This window comes from Phoca vitulina, unplaced genomic scaffold, assembly GCF_004348235.1.
Source record: "Phoca vitulina isolate PV1807 unplaced genomic scaffold, GSC_HSeal_1.0 scaffold37, whole genome shotgun sequence".
Taxonomy (NCBI): Eukaryota; Metazoa; Chordata; class Mammalia; order Carnivora; family Phocidae; genus Phoca; species Phoca vitulina.
Window position 1 is genome coordinate 12,862,080 of NW_022589740.1, and position 20,760 is coordinate 12,882,839.

At 38.8% G+C, this 20,760-nt stretch overlaps 1 protein-coding gene across 1 annotated transcript in view; it reads left to right on the forward strand.

Annotated features, from left to right (window-relative positions):
• TMC1 (transmembrane channel like 1) overlaps window positions 1–20,760 on the forward strand; it is a 172,811-nt gene that overhangs the window by 105,836 nt on the left and 46,215 nt on the right. Inside the window, exons 15-19 of the mRNA XM_032427487.1 lie at window positions 3–70; window positions 5,113–5,352; window positions 10,308–10,433; window positions 19,583–19,661; window positions 19,764–19,815. Of these exons, the coding sequence (XP_032283378.1) occupies window positions 3–70; window positions 5,113–5,352; window positions 10,308–10,433; window positions 19,583–19,661; window positions 19,764–19,815 (565 nt within the window). The remainder of the gene's footprint in view (window positions 1–2; window positions 71–5,112; window positions 5,353–10,307; window positions 10,434–19,582; window positions 19,662–19,763; window positions 19,816–20,760) is intronic.

The window sequence follows — 20,760 nt, forward strand, 5'->3', positions numbered from 1 at the left end:
AGCCCTCATACACTGAATTTGACATCAGCGGCAATGTCCTCGCTCTGATCTTCAACCAAGGCATGATCTGGTAGGTCAGCTGTTGGACAGTGTATCACTTGTAGAAAAGCCTCAAAGATCGTTATTGCATAAAGCACTGTAGCCTGGTGTCTGAGAAGTCCACAGCCTGGGGCTAACTCAACAATTGCCTTTGCAAAGTGGATTGCTAGGAAAAGCTTATATATATATATATATATAATATGTATGCTATATAATATATAGTATACTATATATATTATAGTATATATATTGTGTATATATATATGTCTTGGAATATATAGAATATATATTTTACATATTATATACACTATATAATACAGTATATATATATTATATATGTATTTTTTTTCATATATTAACTTTTGGTCCTCAAAGGCATCTGCCTGTTTTGCAGAGATTTCCTTTATCAAATACTGGGAGTCTATTTCTACTTTGTAGATTATTTGAAGGCTTTTTCTACTTTTATATCCTCTGACGCCAGGGTCTAACAGTGAAACATTAATGATCCCATAACCGCATGTTAAGTATGAAACAAATTAATGTAAGGCCCCTCTGAGAAACTGATTTTATTTTGTCATTATTGAGTATATTTAGAAGACAACTCGTTGCTACTTTTAAAAATAATATTTTACCAAATCCAGTAGTTCATAGAGATGAAACACATGTTTTAGGAAGGTCAAGCTAAAAATACGATCTTTATTTTGTAACTTGTTTCACAGGCCATTTGCACATCAGAATTATGTCTTTTGATGTACAAAGGACTGTCATATCTTTTATTAAATGAAAGCATTCTCACTGTCAACCTTGACAGGTTAAGACGAGCGGATACAGTAGAACTGTTTTGGAGTTTAAAAATTGAATCACAGCATGTGATTCATCTGGGAACCATGTGGTCTTGGAAATCTGTCAGTCTTAACTAAGAACACCCAAACCCACAAGCAGTTACAGCTGAGCCTCTTTATCCTACCGACACATGCTTAATATTGCACTGTGCCACTGATCATACCATTGTCCTATGTACAAGGACCAGTAACTACAAGTTTTGCACAAGCTTCATATATTACTTAAATCCCTCTATCATAGCTGCATTGAATTATTAAACCATTGCAAGACTGGACTTCTCTGCAAATGTTAAAATTATCTTGCTTCAGTAATATAAAAACCATAGCCAAGGGCCCCATCATCCTCCAATGGGGCCTGTCAAATTCCTGTGCCTCCCTAGGTCAATACATATGAAGGAAAGGCTCTAAAAAGATGATCTTCTCCATTATCAGGTATGTTTAAAAATTTAATTCCTGCCCTCTCGCTTTCTAAATTTTGCAAGCTATGGCTCATGTGTCCAGAGAGTCATTAAAGAGTGAAATGCATCTTTCATTCTCCAAGCAGGGAGGAAAGTCAGGGTGGCCCAACCTAGGACCACCAGCAGAGAGAGTAAAGGGAGCAGCTTCTATGAGTTCTGGATCTTTCCTTTTCTAGAGGGGATTCTATGGTCACAGCAGAAAATGGCTAACATGGCATGTGGAACAATGAGAAACCATCACCTTGTATCAGTTTTAAAACTCCCTGGCCCTTACAGCGAGCCACACATCCCTCAGGCCTGGTGGCTGACGTTTGTGCAGACATCTGCTGTGGGTCTGCGTCTTGTTCTTTCCTAGCTAAGACAACAGATTGGCCTAGAAATTCATTTTCATGATCGGAAAGGCTGTTGTAATGGCTGTCCTGATGGGTTTCACTTAGAATTTTGCAGCTCTTTGGTCCACTATTGTTCATGTTGAGATTCTTAAATATTTCCATTTCTTCCCCTGTTCTCTCATGGGCAGACCCATTATCGAAATCTCTCCACTATCACTGCACTGTCTCTTTCTACGTGTTCATCCTGTAGATATTGGTCAAGTTTTGCTTCTTGTTAGTCTGAAGAAGATATTAGAAAGTGAAGGTGTTTTTTTGAGTGTACAGAGATAATCATACACTTACCAGAGTTTCAGAAGCAAAAGAACTATTATTTTGACCTTCGGGTCCACCCTTGGTACAGATGGTCTTTTCCAAACTCCCAGGAAGCTAGTGAAGAATGGGGATGCAGTGTGGTGGGCGAGGTGTGGGCGAGGTGTGGGGAGTGTGTATTCTAAGTGCAGTAGGCTCCCCTGCCACAGGGTACTCACACCTGGTAAGCTACTATTTTACGAGGCACGAGAACTGATGCTTGAGTTGGGCCATACAGAAACACAAGAGTATGGGAAGTTTGCACTCAATTCCATTGGTTTGTGACTGGAGACGTTCAGTTATTGCTTTAGGGGGTTCTAATTAATGGAGGTTATTTACACTGATGCTGTTAAAGTGAAACTTTATAGGTAAAATCCATTTTGTCATGAAGTGGGTGAAATGACCAGTAAACCTTTATATGACACACTTAATTGAAAAATGGACGGCATAGGTTTTTCAATCGTATTTTAAAATGATGAAGGCCCATCCTGTCTCTCTCGTAGCAGGGTATAGAGGCAGCAGAGAACACAGTGAGAGAGAAGATGGGTTTGGACATTGCTCCAACACTGTCTCTTTGTATACCCTTTCATTAGTGTTGTCACCGTCTGCTACCTCATTTTCTTGGTTGATCAAATGTGAATAATTTACCTGACATGTACCATGTCGCTGGAGTAATAAGGAGAGCTCAATAAAAGAAGCTTTCATTTGCTTTGATCTTCTTGGAAGAAAAGCACTTTATAAGGCTAGGGTATTACAATGATCTTTAACTGACAGATGATGGGCTCAAGTTTGGGGAAGGGACTTAGTGAGCCGAGCTGATTAGTGAGTCACGAGCAAAGACAGGATGAGCATTAAGGCGCAGATATCAGTGTGCTGGGATCTGTTTTTCTAGGTTATGGTTTCTTGAGCCATTTGTTCAATATTTATTTTGAAAATCTGAAATTTATTTATAGAGACAATACATACGTGTATACACATACATGTATACAGATGAATGATGCAGGGGTACATAGAGGTACAAATATATGTGGCTTTAGGCAAGACTGGGTCTCACATGATGTACAGAATTGTGTCTGAGGAGAAACTCGCTTGTGCAGCAGTTCACCAGAACCCCCAAATCTTGGTGGCTTCCAAAGGGAAACGTTTACTTCTTGTTTCCTCTACATGCCCAGTGTGGATTGGTAGAGGGCTCTGCTCTTGTAAGTTACTCTCACCGTGGATTCCCAGACTGGCAAAATAGGGTTCATCTGGAACATCACCGGTCAAGGTAGCAGAGAGATGCGAATAGAATCCACACAGGGCTTTTAACGTCTCCATCCAGTAGCGAGACACCTCATTTTAATGACCATTTCATTGGCCAAAACAAATCACATGGCCAAGCCTGACCTTTAGAAGGGAGCAAATATAACGATTCACAAACATCTCACATTACTAATATTGGCATCTGAGAATGTACTATAGCGCTATGTAATTCCGGCCCCTAACCTGGGCCTGTCACTCACTCACTTGCTCACGTTCTTGAGGCTCTGGGATCTCTCTTGCTATCCTGTAACAAAGATACCATGTGTTGTTCCAAAGTCTATCATCTTACTCTTTTTTTAGTTCATAAAATTTCTATTTTAGAGCAGTGTTGCGTTCACAGAAAAACTGAGTGGAGAGTACAGAGCGTTCCCCAATATCCCCATGCCCCAACATGCCTAGCCTCCCCTACTATCGGCTTCCCAAATCACAGTGGGAAGTGTGTTACAGTTGATGAACCTATGTGGCTAGATCCTCACCTGAAGTTCATGCCATTAAAAAAAAAAATCATTTAGCTTCCTTCAGAGTCTCTGGTCCATTCAATATGTTAAAATATCATTCAGATCCGTTGCGTGAAATCCTACCAACAAGATGATCTAAATTTTGGCAAGATTCCACTTTTAAATGAAATCCTATAATGCTGGTTTGCATAATTTCTGTTACGGAAATAGCAGAAACTAATTTCTTCATCTAACTCACCCCTTGCCCCCCCCCACCCCGTATTATACAAAATTTGCGTTGGATTAGTTAAAATAGCTACTCTACATACCCAGGAAATATCAAATGCTGACCCTAACTAGAAGTGCTGAGGGCTTTATTACAGCTGGGACAGTTTAAAAGATAGGACTGTGCTTATACTTCTAAAATAAGTGCACATGTATCCTCTTTTTGGTTTTGGACCAATACATTGGTATTAATATGGTTTTATGATGCTAATGGATTTTCTCATCAAAGAAAATTGAAATTTATTTTGTTGAAATTACCAACTAAGCCAGCAAGTAAAAGTGACCTCACCTAAGTGCTTCCTGTTTAAAAGTGGCATTTAAAGATAGTTTTTAAAAATCAGATGTACAAAGCAGTGAATTTCCAGGACAAGCTGAAGTAAGCAAGTAAACAGATTAAATTAAATTAAATTAAATGTATGTGTTGAATTTTCATCTCAAACACATAAAGCTTCCTATAGACTATTAAGAAAACACTATTATTGGGCATAAATACATCAGCTCTAAAACACCATAATAGCTACATAGCTAATAAAGAATAGCATCAGAAAAAGATAAGCTTATTTTAATTTTTTCTCTTCCATTAAGCAAAAATTAATTAGCCACGAGAAAAGTAATTAATCCAGATGTGCAGTTTATTTGAATAGAATGAGTGCTTTCAGGGGCACTTATTAAAGAGAAGTTAAATATCCGGATTTATTAATGAATGATTTGAGTATTAGGGGAATCAAGTTTATCTGAGAAGTAGGAGAGAGAAATTAATACATGTGATACATTGTTTTCTCTGGTGTAGTTTAAATTTATTAATGAGAGCAGATATAGTTAGTGAACAGCATAATTGCTATGAGTGAGTCACGTAGGCAATTCCTGGATAATGGGGGAGATGATAAAATGTGCACAGAAGATGGAAATTGGCCAGTCAAGTTTATTTATAAAAAAGCGTTTGTGGACTGAAAGCGGCCCTACATTTTCTGCCTTTAGCAAATAAGCATGATGTGAAATCAACAGGTGCTGTATGACTTTGTTATGAAGAGAAGACTGGAATTGAGCAGAGCCCTGTTTTTCCTTCCAGGATGGGCTCCTTCTTCGCCCCCAGCCTCCCAGGAATCAATATCCTTCGACTCCACACCTCCATGTACTTCCAGTGCTGGGCCGTGATGTGTTGCAACGTTCCTGAGGCCAGGGTCTTCAAAGCTTCCAGATCAAATAACTTCTACCTGGGCATGCTACTGCTCATCCTCTTCCTGTCCACCATGCCCGTCCTGTACATGATTGTATCGCTCCCGCCATCTTTTGATTGTGGCCCGTTCAGGTTCTGGCCTTTGAAATTCCACCTGGGTGTCGTTTTCTTCCAGGCGTGGAGATAGGAATAGTCACTCCTATGAGTTTTGTGGGTCCCCCTCCCAAACAATGGCATTTTGGTCTGTAGAAATCTGGTTCTTTGGGCATTCAGTCTCATTAGGTAACATGGAGATTCTTAGGGAAGTTCCATCGATTTTCTTATTTGGGAATCATAAAAGGGAAAATGATTTGAGTGCACCTGGGCTCTACCTGGGTAAAATATGGACCATAAATTTGAGCCATAAGAGGTAGCAAAGAGCAAGGTTTGATTATGCTAATGGGGATGTGAAAGTTTTCCTGATGCTAGGCCCCACGTCCAAAAATCAGAAGCTATTGCCATGTTATGCCCAATAGAAAATAATTAATTAAAAGTAGATTATTCCACAACCTACGTAGAAATGGGATCATTATTAGATAATTATGAATATAAAGTGGGTCACACATTTTATAATCCACAATGCTACATGCTAGTAAAACAACTGAGGATGATGTTCAGCATGTGTAGTCTCCCAAAATAACAAGGATAATTTCGCTCAAGTCAGTAATAAAGAGTTAAGAAGTCTCTCTGATCCAAGCTGAAATGTACTTTTCTCCAGTTGTCTATGACCAAGTTCTGTCTGTGACACTTAGCAAGAAAGCAAAGTCCCCGGGATCTGGGGAATTGAGATTTCATTTCCTAAATAGGGCCTTAGAAATGAATCTACCATGGGGCGCCTGGGTGGCTCAGTTGGTTAAGTGTCTGACTCTTGAATTTGGCTCAGGTCGTGACCTCAGGGTCGTGAGATAGAGCCCTGCATGCTTCAGGCTCCGCTCTGGGTGTGGAGTCTGCTTTAGATTCTTTCTCTCCCTCTCCCTCTGCCCTCCTCTCTCTAAAAAAAAAAAAAAAGAAGAAAAAAAAAGAAAAAAAAAAAAAAAAAAAAAAAGAAAGAAAAAAGAATCTACAAGTCCCCCCCAAGAATCCCTGCCTGTTGAGTCATTGGTCAGCATGCATTTGACTTATTTCTCCTTTCCAAGTGAAAGAAATGTGAACATGAAAAGCCACGTGAATACAAGCATGAGCCGATAATGGCCACGTATAATTTCCTCGTCATGCTGTCAGATGCAAGTTATTAAAGTCAAGTTTCATTGCTCACAGACAAGTATAAAAGATGCATTTGTACTCTAATAATAGTCTGAGTTATTATTGCTTTACTGGGAAAAAAAGAAAGAAAGAAAATGTTAAGCCAGCTGATAGGGCAGAAACTACTGGAGTTTTGTCATATTCAGGAAGCTGATGTTGACAAATCCTGATCTCTCACCCGCCCCCCAACTGTGGTCTAAAATAAATAATGCAGACAGTGACATCTGGAGACTAAATAGGAAATTGCAGTCTTGAAGAAGAGCTTGGTCTTAGTAAATCTCTAATGAATCTCAGGGTACGAAGTTCACCAGATAAGCCATTCAAAGACTTTTAGTTGATTGCAAATTACCCACACAAATGAATATCCAGGTTGAGTTTTAGATGCGCTTTTAACTTTCTAGTTGCAAGTCGATCTTTCCCGGAAAAATGTATCAAAGGAAGGGAATCCCCACCGTGTGCACATGGAGCTGGATGGTGGTTATACAAGTGCATTCCTATGAAAAATATCATTGAGCTAGACATGTACCATGACCACGCAATTTTAGCCTTTTGAACCTAAGTCCTTTGCCTCTCTTTATATCACACACAGTTACTAAGAATTTAATGAAAAAAAATTAGTCTCTATCTGAGACATACTGATTTTGACCAAGTGTTTCCTAATTGGCAAACTTAGGCAGAATTACTGCATATATATCACTATTTGTCAGATGCTTCTTTAGTTTGTATAGAAGTAAGAGAGCTGGACTCCCGGTAAGACACCAGACCAGGAAAGGGGAGAATCCCCAGAGATGCTAATGGCTTTGAATTTGGGACAGACTGGATGCAGAGAAGACCTTTGTGGGTAGAGAGCATTTTGTAAAATTCCATCACTATTTTGAGATCAAGAAAATTTACATATTTTCAGTAGCATGTTGGGAAAGGGGTATCTCTATCTTATTTAAATAGTCTATTTCTCATGTCAGTTTCCTCATTTTGGAGCAAAAAAATGTATGCTTCGTTTTTTTGTTTGGACTTAAAAGCTTGAAAGGGTTGCTCTGTCCTAGAAATGAGGCGAGAAAGCACGTATTAATAGGGGCCTCATGGCTTGGCCTTCTTAGGGACCCAGAGTTTGGGGTGGTTTGCTCAGCCTGTCTAGTCTGACCCTATGTGGCACCTGGTTGGGCAGCAAACATGCATTTGAAGTAGGTTAATGGGTGGCCCCACAAGGGGCACAATGATGGCTAATCACTCCCAGGTACAGGTATGTTTTCAGGTAAGGTGGCTTCCATACGTTAGAAGACCCATTCTGTAAAGTAATTTGATAAGGTATTCTAGCTTGTTCTGGTTTGCTAAGACCCGGCTAGGGAGGGTGAATTTTCCAGAAAATTATTCCGATAGGCTATTAAGTGGATTTACCTTAAACAGTTCAACCATTTAAAAACTATTTATTTGGTGTCCAGATGAAGAAAATTCTCTAATTGTTCCACCACATTGACTGACATGATGTTTCCCCTCCGACCCCTCACTAATAATTCTGAAGAATTTATAATTCTCTACGTTCTCACATTCTCTCCCTGTTAGCACCATGGTAATTATATTTTTATGTATTTTCATCTTACCGCAAAGGTATTATGTGTTTATCCTAGAAAACCTGGAAATTATAGAAACATTTCTACACGAAAATAAACACTACTCATAACCCCAAAGATCTGAAATAACAACTCTCAACATTTTGGCATTTTGTATTCTGGTTTTCATTTTATGCAGCTTTTTAAAATAACCGAGATCGTACAATAAGTGCACATTTACATTAAATCGTGACACTTTTATATTTATATTTATTTTTGTTTTACAACAATGTTTTGTTTTGTGATGCTGCTATTATATTATTTGTTTGCTATTATACTTTATGTGCTTTTTTTTTTTTTAAAGTGTAGCTGGCTTCTCGAGGTTGGGGATAGAATATTTTCATCTCTGTGAGTCTAAACACAGTAGAGTGTTGGCCAGTAATTTGAAGTAATGAATGAATAATGATGTTTACACACTAAGCATTAGAGGAGATGTAGGAGTAAACTGGACACTGATTCTGGTCCTGGGAAGCTCCCAGTCCACTGCAGGTCTGCTCATAGACTATTCTAATCCAGGGTGGATGGAGCTCTGCCCACAGGAACTTAAGTGCAGTATCATTTCACTTGACTGTGGAACCACAGCAGACTGGTAAGGACTTCTGGGAATATTGGGAAGTGGCACACTTGGGCTAAACTGTCAGAAAAAAAAGGATTTCTGGGGATCAGTAGATGCTTCTTTAGTTTGTATAGAAGTAAGAGAGCTGGACTCCCGGTAAGACACCAGACCAGGAAAGGGGAGAATCCCCAGAGATGCTAATGGCTTTGAATTTGGGACAGACTGGTTGCAGAGAAGACCTTTGTGGGTAGAGAGCATTTTGTAAAATTCCAGTCACCTCATTCTAACCACAGGCATCAGCCTCAGCCCAACCTGGAGAAGGGAGAGTGGATGGTCTTACCTTCTCTCATCCTTGCCTACCTTCTCACTCTAGCTGTATCCCCCATGTCTAGGAGAAAAGCATGCCCAGTTAGAATGGATGAGGACAAAGAAATCTTAGGGGAATAAATCGATATAATCTTGAATGGTCTGCAAGCTACATTCCTCCTTAATACAGCACAGGTTTTGCTGGGTGCAGATTTGTAATTTGTGAAGCAAAACTTATACCTCGGCAGTCCGGCAACTAACTCTTAACTAGATACTTGGGGTTACTCTCAGTCTTTTGAAAGATATTATTAGTTAGATCAGGAGCAAAAAAAAAAAAAAAAAAAAAATCTCATCTGGAACTTGAGGCTCATGTTTATTTAGTAGGTGAGAATGTATAAAGATGAAAAAACAAAAGTGAAACCAGACTATTATACTAAGTGTTATACCAACCTTTATTCTGATGATACATACCACTTGGTGATAAGTAACCTAATCTTCTTTTCTGAGAATTACCGCTTTTCATAGTAGAATCAATATGCATATACAGAAAAAATAGCTTGACATGATGGGTATTACTTTATAATTCTGAATATTATGTACGAAGATAAGACAGACTTCCTGCTCTCACTTTTCTAGCTTATAAAAGCTGATTCTTACCTTAACGGGCTGAGAACGAACCCATTAAGGACTTTTGCTTTTTAGGCTTATTTTCCTTCTTTTCGCATTTTCTTTTCCTAGCAGTGGGACTGAGCCAGCAGTCATTTAGGGCCTGTCAACAAGAAATGCAGAAAGGACTCCTCATTCGGTGTGGTTACCTATTAATAACTCTGATGAAAGAAGTCTGTAGAAAATGAGATAGCAGCTATTGCATGGGAGAGATACTGGATTATTTGTGGACTTTATTCCGTTAAGCTATTCCTTATGCTCATTTCCAAGGCCAATTAAACAATTGAGAGCACTATTTATTCAGCCCAAAGGGAGTGTTCCCCAACAAGGACAGCTGGCTGAGGGGTAGACTTATGAGCTATTTATAAAATATATTTCAATCAAAATCTTAGAAATACAGCTTTAAAAAGGCTTTTCCTAAGGCTGTGGTTAAATTCCTAACTGCTCAACTGTGTGTTCATGTTGGGATACCATTTCTCATACCTCACCCCCACGTTGACAATAAGAGGTCAAAGTGCCAGGAGTTGTGGCTAAACCTTAGGTTTCCAACCTGAAAGAGCACTTAGGTGGTGTTCGAGAAAGATTTCTAGTTTTCTTGCTATATTCATGGTTTTTACATAGGTTGTAAATAAATTTCTCTTCCCCACCCCACCCCCCCTTTTTTTTTTCAGTGGTAAAAATAGGATGTTCGAAGTCATTGGAGAAACCCTGGAGCATGATTTCCCAAGCTGGATGGCAAAGATCTTGAGACAGCTTTCTAATCCTGGACTGGTCATCGCTATCATTTTGGTTATGGTGTATGTGCTTCCCCGCTCATGGAAAGGGCCTTTGTAATGAAGAAAGCCTGGCTCCTTTTAAGTTCCAGCTTTTTTTTTTTCCTTTCTCACGCTCTCTAAGGGTTGTGCTGTAACCTCACCAAATTCAGGGCTGATTACATGGTGGTAAGAGGCTGAAATTCATGAGCCATATTCTGATCCTATTGGATGTAATTCATAGCCATCTGCATCCGTCTTTGCCTGCCTAGGATTATAAGATTTGTTCCCAAGTAACCAAAATAATTATCAGTAAACAGCTAAAGCAAGGGAAACATAAACGCTAAATGCTAAATCTAATCAGCACATTGAGCTTCCCGCCATGTCCTGGCCCCCACCTCTTGTTCCATAAAGCAGATGGCTGGGAACACATAGAAATGATGAGCCTCTAAGTTAATATTCCCTCCAGGGGCCCTATCAGCTATATTTTAGGGCTAAGGGCTTAAGGGGTCTTAAAAATTACCATGTCCTTGTTCTTGAAAGGCTATCAATAAGTGTGTGTCCATGGTAATAGAATCAGAGGACCAGAAGGGTCTTGGAAAGGTCGCTTAGTCTAGCCCTTCAAACGTTAGAGGTAAGATCCAAAGGGGACCTTGGGAGGGGACTTTTGTTCCCATGTAACTTTCACTGGCTTCTGACTTTTGAAGAGATAAAGTTACATTCTGAGGAAAAATATATGCTTGCTATCAAAGAGCTTAAAAAAAAAAAAAATGCCCTAGACCTTCCTTTCAACCCCCGAGGCCCTCCAAAATAGAAAGTCTGGAACCGCCACTGCTGTCTCTCAGTCCAGGAGGGCAACTATGAAACCACCCTCAGAAACACTTTAGAAACAAAGCTGATGCAAAGGGTGGCATTTGTTTTATAAAAGGTAAAACTAGGAAATCTGGAAAGAAATCCCAATGATTTGAAGTACATGAACTGGGTTCTGGGCCAAGTTGTTAGCATCGTCTTTGTATGGTCATGGTCATGGGCCACATCAGAGATGATGGGTGTCATCTTCAACTTTCTTAAATTACCGGTTTAGAGGGACAAAGTGATTTTCCCTAGGTTAGAAAGAGCATAGTATAACAAAATAGTAATAGTAGGTTGACAATAAAGCCAACCTCTTTACACGTGACACCTTCTTTGAGGGCGAGCTAATAAGCCCACAGGGATAATTAAACAGTGAAGCAGATTACTTTTATATATTAGAGAACCTTGATCAGGGGGTGACATTCCGAATCTGATAGCGAGTCTCTGGCACACATGTTTTGGAAAATGACCTGCTGGATGCAGCCTATTTCACCAGATGGCCCTTGAAGTGATTTTTCTTTTTCAAGTTTTCATGATACAGTGGCTTTTGGGACCATGTTAAGTATTATACGGTTTTTAAAAGTCAAGGCCATTTAGTGGTACCAATGAGATCTTTTTTTTTTTTAATTTTATTATGTTATGTTAATCACCATACATTACATCATTAGTTCTTGATGTAGTGTTCCATGATTCATTGTTTGTGTATAACACCCAGTGCTCCATTCAGTATGTGCCCTCCTTAATACCCATCACTGGGCTAACCCATCCCCCCACCCCCCTCCCCTCTAGAACCCTCAGTTTTTTTCTCAGAGTCCATAGTCTCTCATGGTTCGTCTCCCCTTCCGATTTCCCCCCCTTCATTTTTCCCTTCCTACTATCTTCTTCTTCTTCTTTTTTTAACATATAATGTATTATTTGTTTCAGAGGTACAGGTCTGTGAGTCAACAAACTTACACAATTCACATGCTCACCATAGCACATACCCTCTCCAATGTCTATCACCCAGCCACCCCATCCCTCCCACCCCCCACCACTCCAGAAACACTCAGTTTATTTCCTGAGATTAAGAATTCCTCATATCAGTGAGGTCATATGATACATGTCTTTCTCTGATTGACTTATTTCGCTCAGCATAATACCCTCCAGTTCCATCCACGTCATTGCAAATGGCAATATTTCATTCCTTTTGATGGCCGCGTAATATTCCATTGTATATATATACCACATCTTCTTTATCCATTCATCTGTCGATGGATATCTTGGCTCTTTCCATAGTTTGGCTATTGTGGACATTGCTGCTATAAACATTGGGGTGCACGTACCCCTTTGGATCCCTACATTTGTATCTTTGGGGTAAATACCCAGTAGTGCAATTGCTGGGTCATATGGTAGCTCTATTTTCAACTTTTTGAAGAACCTCCATACTGTTTTCCAGAGTAGCTGCACCAGCTTGCATTCCCCACCAACAGTGTAGGAAGGTTTCCCTTTCTCCACATCCCCACCAACATCTGTCGTTTCCTGACTTATTAATTTTAGCCATTCTGACTGGTGTGAGATGGTATCTCATTGAGGTTTTGATTTGGATTTCCCTGATGCCGAGCGATGTTGAGCACTTTTTCATGTGTCTGTTGGCCATTTGGATGTCTTCTTTGGAAAAATGTCTGTTCATGTCTTCTGCCCATTTCTTGATTAGATTATTTATTCTTTGGGTGTTGAGTTTGATAAGTTCCTTATAGATTTTAGATACTAGCCCTTTATCTGATATGTCATTTGCAAATATCTTCTCCCGTTCTGTCGGTTGTCTTTTGGTCTTGTTGAGTGTTTCTTTTGCTGGGCAAAAGCTTTTTATCTTGATGAAGTCCCAATAGTTCATTTTTGCCCTTTCTTCCTTTGCCTTTGGTGATGTTTCTAAGAAGTTACTGCGGCTGAGGTCGAAGAGGTTGCTGCCTGTGTTCTCCTTTAGGATTTTGATGGATTCCTGTCTCACATTTAGGTCTTTCAACAATTTTGAGTCTTTTTTTTTTTTTTAATTTTTTTTAATTTAATTTTTTTATAATTTTGAGTCTATTTTTGTGTGTGGTGTAAGGAAATGGCCCAGTTTCATTCTTCTGCATGTCGCTGTCCAATTTTCCCAACATCATTTGTTGAAGAGACTTTTTTCCATTGGACATTCCTTCCTGCTTTGTTGAAGATTAGTTGACCATAGAGTTGAGGGTCCATTTCTGGGCTTTCTATTCTGTTCCATTGATCTATGTGTCTGTTTTTGTGCCAGTACCATACTGTTTTGATGATGACAGTTTTGTAATAGAGCTTGAAGTCCAGAATTGTGATGCCACCAGCTTTGTTTTTCTTCTTCAACATTCCTCTGGCTATTTGGGGTCTTTTCTGGTTCCATACAAATTTTAGGATTATTTGTTCCATTTCTTTGAAAAAAGTGGATGGTATTTTGATGGGGATTGCATTAAATGTGTAGATTGCTCTAGGTAGCATTGACATCTTCACAATATTTGTTTTTCCAATCCATGAGCGTGGAATGTTTTTCCATTTCTTTGTGTCTTCCTCAATTTCTTTCATGAGTATTTTATAGTTTTCTGAGTACAGATTCTTTGCCTCTTTGGTTAGATTTATTCCTAGGTATCTTATGGTTTTGGGTGCAATTGTAAATGGGATCAACTCCTTAATTTCTCTTTCTTCTGTCTTGTTGTTGGTGTATAGGAATGCCACTGATTTCTGTGCATTGATTTTATACCCTGCCACTTTACTGAATTCCTGTATGAGTTCTAGCAGTTTTGGGGTGGGGTGGAGTCTTTTGGGCTTTCCACATAAAGTATCATATCATCTGCAAAGAGTGAGAGTTTGACTTCTTCTTTGCTGATTTGGATGCCTTTTATTTATTTTTGTTGTCTGATTGCTGTGGCTAGGACTTCTAATCTATGTTGAATAGCAGTGGTGATAGTGGACATCCCTGCCGTGTTCCTGACCTTAGGGAGAAGCTCTCAGTTTTTCCCCATTGAGAATGATATTCACTGTGGGTTTTTCATAGATGGCTTTTATGATATTGAGGTATGTACCCTCTATCCCTACACTGTGAAGAGTTTTAATCAAGAAAGGATGCTGTACTTTGTCAAATGCTTTTTCTGCATCTATTGAGAGAATCATATGGTTCTTGTTCTTTCTTTTATTAATGTATTGTATCACATTGATTGATTTGCGGATGTTGAACCAACCTTGCAGCCCAGGTATAAATCCCACTTGGTCGTGGTGAATAATCCGTTTAATGAAATGTAATGTAATGTTGGATCCTATTGGCTAGTATTTTGGTGAGAATTTTTGCATCCATGTTCATCAGAGATATTGGTCTGTAATTCTCCTTTTTGATGGGGTCTTTGGTTTTGGGATCAAGGTAATGGTGGCCTCATAAAACGAGTTTGGAAGTTTTCCTTCCATTTCTATTTTTTGGAACAGTTTCAGAATAGGTATTAATTCTTCTTTAAATGTTTGGTAGAATTCTCCTGGGAAGCCATATGGCCGTGGGCTCTTGTTTGTTGGGAGATTTTTGATTAGAGCTTCAATTTCCTTAGTGGTTATAGGTCTGATCAGGTTTTCTATTTCTTCCTGGTTCAGTTTTGGTAGTTTATACATCTCTAGGAATGCATCCATTTCTTCCAGATTATCTAATTTGCTGGCATATAGTTGCTCATAATATGTTCTTATAATTGTTTGTATTTCTTTGGTGTTGGTTGTGATCTCTCCTCTTTCATTCATGATTTTATTTATTTGGGTCATTTCTCTTTCCTTTTTGATAAGTCTGGCCAGGGGTTTATCAATCTTATTAATTCTTTCAAAGAACCAGATCTTAGTTTCGTTGATCTGTTCTACTGTTCTTTTGGTTTCTATTTCATTGATTTCTGCTCTGATCTTTATTATTTCTCTTCTCCTGCTGGGTTTAGGCTTTATTTTCTGTTCTTTCTCCAGCTCCTTTAGGTGTAGGGTTAGGTTGTGTATTTGAGACTTTTCTTGTTTCTTGAGAAAGGCTTGTATTGCTATATACTTTCCTCTCAGGACTGCCTTTGCTGCATCCCAAAGATTTTGAACAGTTGTGTTTTCATTTTCATTGGTTTCCATGAATTTTTTTAATTCTTCTTTAATTTCCTGGTTGACCCATTCATTCTTTAGTAGGATGCTCTTTAGCCTCCATATATTTGAGTTCTTTCCAACTTTCCTCTTGTGATCGAGTTCTAGTTTCAAAGCACTGTGGTCCGAAAATATGTAGGGAATGATCCCAATCTTTTGGTACCGGTTGAGACCTGATTTGTAACCTAGGATGTGATCTATTCTGGAGAATGTTCCATGAGCACTAGAGAAGAATGTGTATTCTGTTGTTTTGGGGTGGAATGTTCTCTTAATATCTGTGAAGTCCATTTGGTCCAGTGTGTCATTTAAAGTTGATCTTTTGCTTAGATGATCTGTCCATTTCAGTGAGGGGGGTGTTAAAGTCCCCCACTATTATTGTATTGTTGTCAATGTGTTTCTTTGCTTTTGTTATTAATTGGCTTATATAATTGGCTGCTCCCATGTTAGGGGCATAGATATTTACAATTGTTAGATCTTCTTGTCGGATAGACCCTTTAAGTATGATATAGTGTCCTTCCTCATCTCTTATTATAGTCTTTGGTTTAAAATCTAATTTGTGTGATACAAGGATTGCCACCCCAGCTTTCTTTTGGTGTCCATTAGCATGGTAAATGGTTTTCCACCCCCTCACTTTAAATCTGGAGGTGTCTTTGGGTCTAAAATGAGTCTCTTGCAGACAGTATGTCAATGAGTCTTGTTTTTTTATCCAATCTGATACCCTGTGTCTTTTGATTGGGGCAATTATCCCATTTACATTCAGGGTAACTATTGAAAGATATGAATTTAGTGCCATTGTATTGCCTGTAAGGTGACTGTTACTGTATATTGTCTGTGTTCCTTTCTGGTATATGTTACTTTTAGGCTCTCTCTTTGCTTAGAGAATCCCTTTCAATATTTCTTGTAGGACTGGTTTCATGTTTGCAAATTCCTTTAGTTTTTGTTTGTCCTGGAAGCTTTTTATCTCTCCTTCTATTTTCAGTGACATCCTAGCTGGATATAGTATTCTTGGCTGCATATTTTCCTCATTTAGGGCTCTGAATATATCATGCCAGTCCTTTCTGGCCTGCCAGGTCTCTGTGGATAGGTCTGTTGCCAGTCTAACGTTTCTACCATTGTAGGTTACAGATCTCTTGTCCCGAGCTGCTTTCAGGATTTTCTCTTTGTCTCTGAGACTTGTAAGTTTTACTGTTAGATGTCGGGGTGTTGACCTATTTTTATTGATTTTGAGGGGGGTTCTCTGTGCCTCCTGGATTTTGATGCTTGTTTCCTTCCCCAAATTAGGGAAGTTCTCTGCTATAATTTGCTCCAATATATCTTCTGCCTCTCTCTCTTTCTTCTTCTTCTGGGATCCCAATTATTCTAATATTGTTTCATCTTATGGTATCACTTATCTCTCAAATTCTGCCCTCGTGATCCAGCAGTTGTTTATCTCTCTTTTTCTCAGCTTCTTTATTTTCCATCATTTGGTCTTCTATCTCACTGATTCTTTCTTCTGCCTCATTTATCTTAGCAGTTAGAGCCTCCATTTTTGATTACACCTCATTAATAGCCTTTTTGATTTCAACTTGGTTAGATTTTAGTTCTTTTATTTCTCCAGAAAGGGTTTCTCTAATATCTTCCATGCTTTTTTCAAGCCCAGCTAGTATCTTTATAATCGTCATTCTGAACTCTAGTTCCGACATCTTACTGATGTCCGTACTGATTAGGTCCCTGGCAGTCGGTACTGCCTCTTGTTCTTTTTTTTGAGGTGATTATTTCCATCTTGTCATTTTGTCCAGAGGAGAATAGATGAATGAGAGAACAAAATACTAACAGGGTAACAATGACCCCAGAAAAATATACACTAAACAAATCAGAAGAGACCTTCCAGAAAGTGGTTGCTTCTCTGTTCAGATAGTTGCTGCTATTCTTTTCTTCGATCTCCTGTTGAGTTCGTAGGTGTTCAGAATGGTTTGATCCCTATCTAGCTGAGTTCTTGGGACCAAACGAAATTTAGGTCTCCTACTCCTCCGCCATCTTGCTCCTCCGGTACCAATGAGATCTTATATTAAAAAAATAAAACCCAACAAAACTTAATGTTAGATTTTATAACTATAGTCTTAGCTTACTGAGAGACAGATTTTTTTATTTATTTTATTTATTTTATTTTATTTTTAAGCAAAGGCGCAACATTGTTCTAATGCCACCAATTAAAGATTTAATAAGCTGTCTGGAGAGCTAACATTGCCTGTGTCCCAGGCACCACCCATACATTAATCATTTAATTTCCACAATAACCTGAAAAGGTTGGCCTCATTAATCACATTATTGATATCGCATGGAAGATCTGCCCCAAATCAAGTGGCTAATAAGTAAATTCAAACCCCATGTCTTATTTCCTGTCTCTTATTCCCCCTAATCCTTTGAAGCACCAAACACTGAGTTTGGGATGAGTGGGAAGATACAGAAGGGCTAGAAGCCACTTGGCAGGGGTGGTTTATACCCATGGTTGGCACATTTTTTCTTAAAGGGCCTAATCGTAGATATATTAGGTTGTGTGGGTCAAAAGGTAAAATTGAGACTATTATATAAGTACTTACATGACCATTTAAAAAGGTAAAAACCATTCTTAGTTCATGGGCCATGCAAAACAAGCTGGGAGTCATTTCTACCCTGGAGACTATAGTTTGCCAGCCCTTGGTACAGATTGTGTAGAGAAAAGCTGACAGGGGCGCCTGGGTGGCTCAGTCGTTTAACGTCTGCCTTCGGCTGAGGTCGTGGTCCCGGGGTCCTGGGATCAAGCCCCGCATCGGGCTCCCTGCTCAGCGGGAAGCCTGCTTCTCCCTCTCCCTCTGCCCCTGCTTGTGTTCCCTCTCTGCTGTCTCTCTCTCTGTCAAAAAATAAATAAAAATCTTTAAAAAAAAAAAAAAGAAAAGCTGACAGAATATGAGGTCAAATAGATGTCCTGCAAGGCTGATTATAGTTCTGAGGTTCTGATTTAAAACCCAATTTCAGTTTATTACTGATTTGATTTTTCAAATCCTGAGACCTCATCTTCCAGTTTATGGGGCTCATGCAATTGGCTTGGCTCTTTATTACCTTTAATTAGAGAATGTTACATGTTATAAGCCTTTTGAATTTCCCCAATGGATCATATTAAATCAGCTTGGATGGTTTTTGGGTAACTGAGTAGAATTCAGGTTAGTTCTCTGTAGCCAGGTTCATTTCTTTGGAGACTAGAGAATTCCAGAACTGCGAGTGACTTGTGAGGTCTTTGAGTTTATCCTCCAAATCCAGGCACTTTTCTAAGAATATGCTTATAATACACACACACACACACACACACACACACAATTTATTGAGCACCTACTTCATGCCAAATAGCATACCAAATGCTTTCACGTATGTAATTTCAAACTCCCATCACTCGTATAAGAGATAAACAAACCCGGCTAAACCATATCAATAATTGTGTTGCTAGCACCAGATGGCTCATAAAGGATATAATCTGGCATGGTTGGGGAGTAGAAGAAATGTGTTTAGTATCCAGTTATTTGCAACAAAGAGCAATGCCAGTTACCTTTTTTTTTTTTTTTTACTGCATTTTGTTTGTTTGTTTTTGCTTTAAGTGAAGATGAACATATTTATTTTTACACAAATGTCTGGCTGGAATTCCCTCTTTCTAGAAATGTAAATGTCAACTAAAAGCCAAGAATATTCCTTTATAAAACATTTTCTTTTTGAGGAAGGGAGAAATACATCCTATGGAAAAAAATCCATGTTAGTGAACTATGACTATGAGAATTATATTCTTTGCTGTAAAAGTCAAAGGAGGAAATTTAAAGCAGGTCAATTTTTTATTCTACACATTCCCTATGCTTCAGCAGATTAATGTCAATTTGAAATGTTACTTTTAATTACGATTTCAACTGATGTTAGTACATTTCCAAGAAGGAGCTACAGTTAGGCAGTTGAGGTATGGTAGATAGAATGCCGGGCTGTGGAAGAGGGCCCCCTTGGATCCCATCTTCCCAGGTCCGCCCCTAGTAACCTTTCCTGAATGTACTTCTTGACCTCTGTGTACTTCAATCCTAAAAAAAAAAAAAAAAAAAAAAGAAAATATCTTAAAGTCCACTCCAGTGCCAACGTTCTATGATTTAGTGAATGTAAATTTAAGAAGAATCTTGAACTAAAAAACACCATAAATCTTATTATTTTTTAAAATGTAGCTTGACCATTTATTATCTCAATGCTACTGCAAAGGGCCAGAAGACAGCAAATCTGGATCTAAAAAAGAAGATGAAACAGGTAGGATATAATTTATTTCATTAACATATTACCTTTATTAATGGCAAGTAATAGTAAATACTAGTAAACCTCATGTTCTTTTCTCCTTTTTGTATTGTGTAGCAAGCTTTGGAGAACAAAATACGCAACAAGAAAATGGCGGCTGCCCGAGCAGGTTGGAGAAATGTTTATGATGACAATTTTTTCCCCTACAAAAAAATGCTCTTCCTTCTTTTTCTTTTCTCTCTCTCCAAATGGGGCATTTGATGTGGTGTGGCATTATTGCCCTGAGTCATTCCACAATTTTTACTGTTCACTTTTTGAGACCCTCTCAGGCATCGTATCTAGAAGGCTTGGTTGGTTTCCAGTGGGGGAAAGGCAAGGGAAAGAAAAATCCAGAAATGTAAACTTGGCAGTAGTAATAGGAAGGTGACTTTGCAATTGACAGAAGATGAAGACATTCATATGGTCATATACAAATAGCTGACACAAGGGGCACTGGGTGGCTCAGTCAGTTGAGTGTCTGCCTTCTGCCTAGGTCATGATCTCAGGGTCCTGGGATCGAGGCCCAGGTCTGCTTCTCCCTCTGCTCTCCCCCACCCACTCATGCTCTCTTTCTCTCTCTCAAAAAAATAAAGAAAATCTTTTATTGAAAAAAAAAATAGCAGACACAAATGCAGAGTCTCTCCTGCTCAGTGGGACCATTTTTATATATAGATGGACACACTGGGAAGATACCATTAGGCTCTTCTGAACTCACCACTGTTGATCTCCTGGAGCCTTTTCTAAGTCATTAATCTCTCTTTTTTTGTAACCACCTTAATTTTTAAAACATTCCAGTGAGGCATACCCCAATTTGCCAAAATCCCTGATGTGCTCTGCTTTCCACATGGAAAAGTGATGTCCAAGAAGTTTAGGGAAAATTTTTTCAAACTTTTCCCTCATTCTTAACTTTAAAACTCTTAGTATTACTAGGGCTCTCCCCTCCTTGTAAGTAATAAAACTCAACCCAAATTGGTTTAAGTAGAAAAAAACAATAAATAAATTCATTAGCCCACACAGATGAATAGGAGAGTCGTATATGGATGGCTTCAGGCCAAGTTTTATCCCAAGTTTAGAA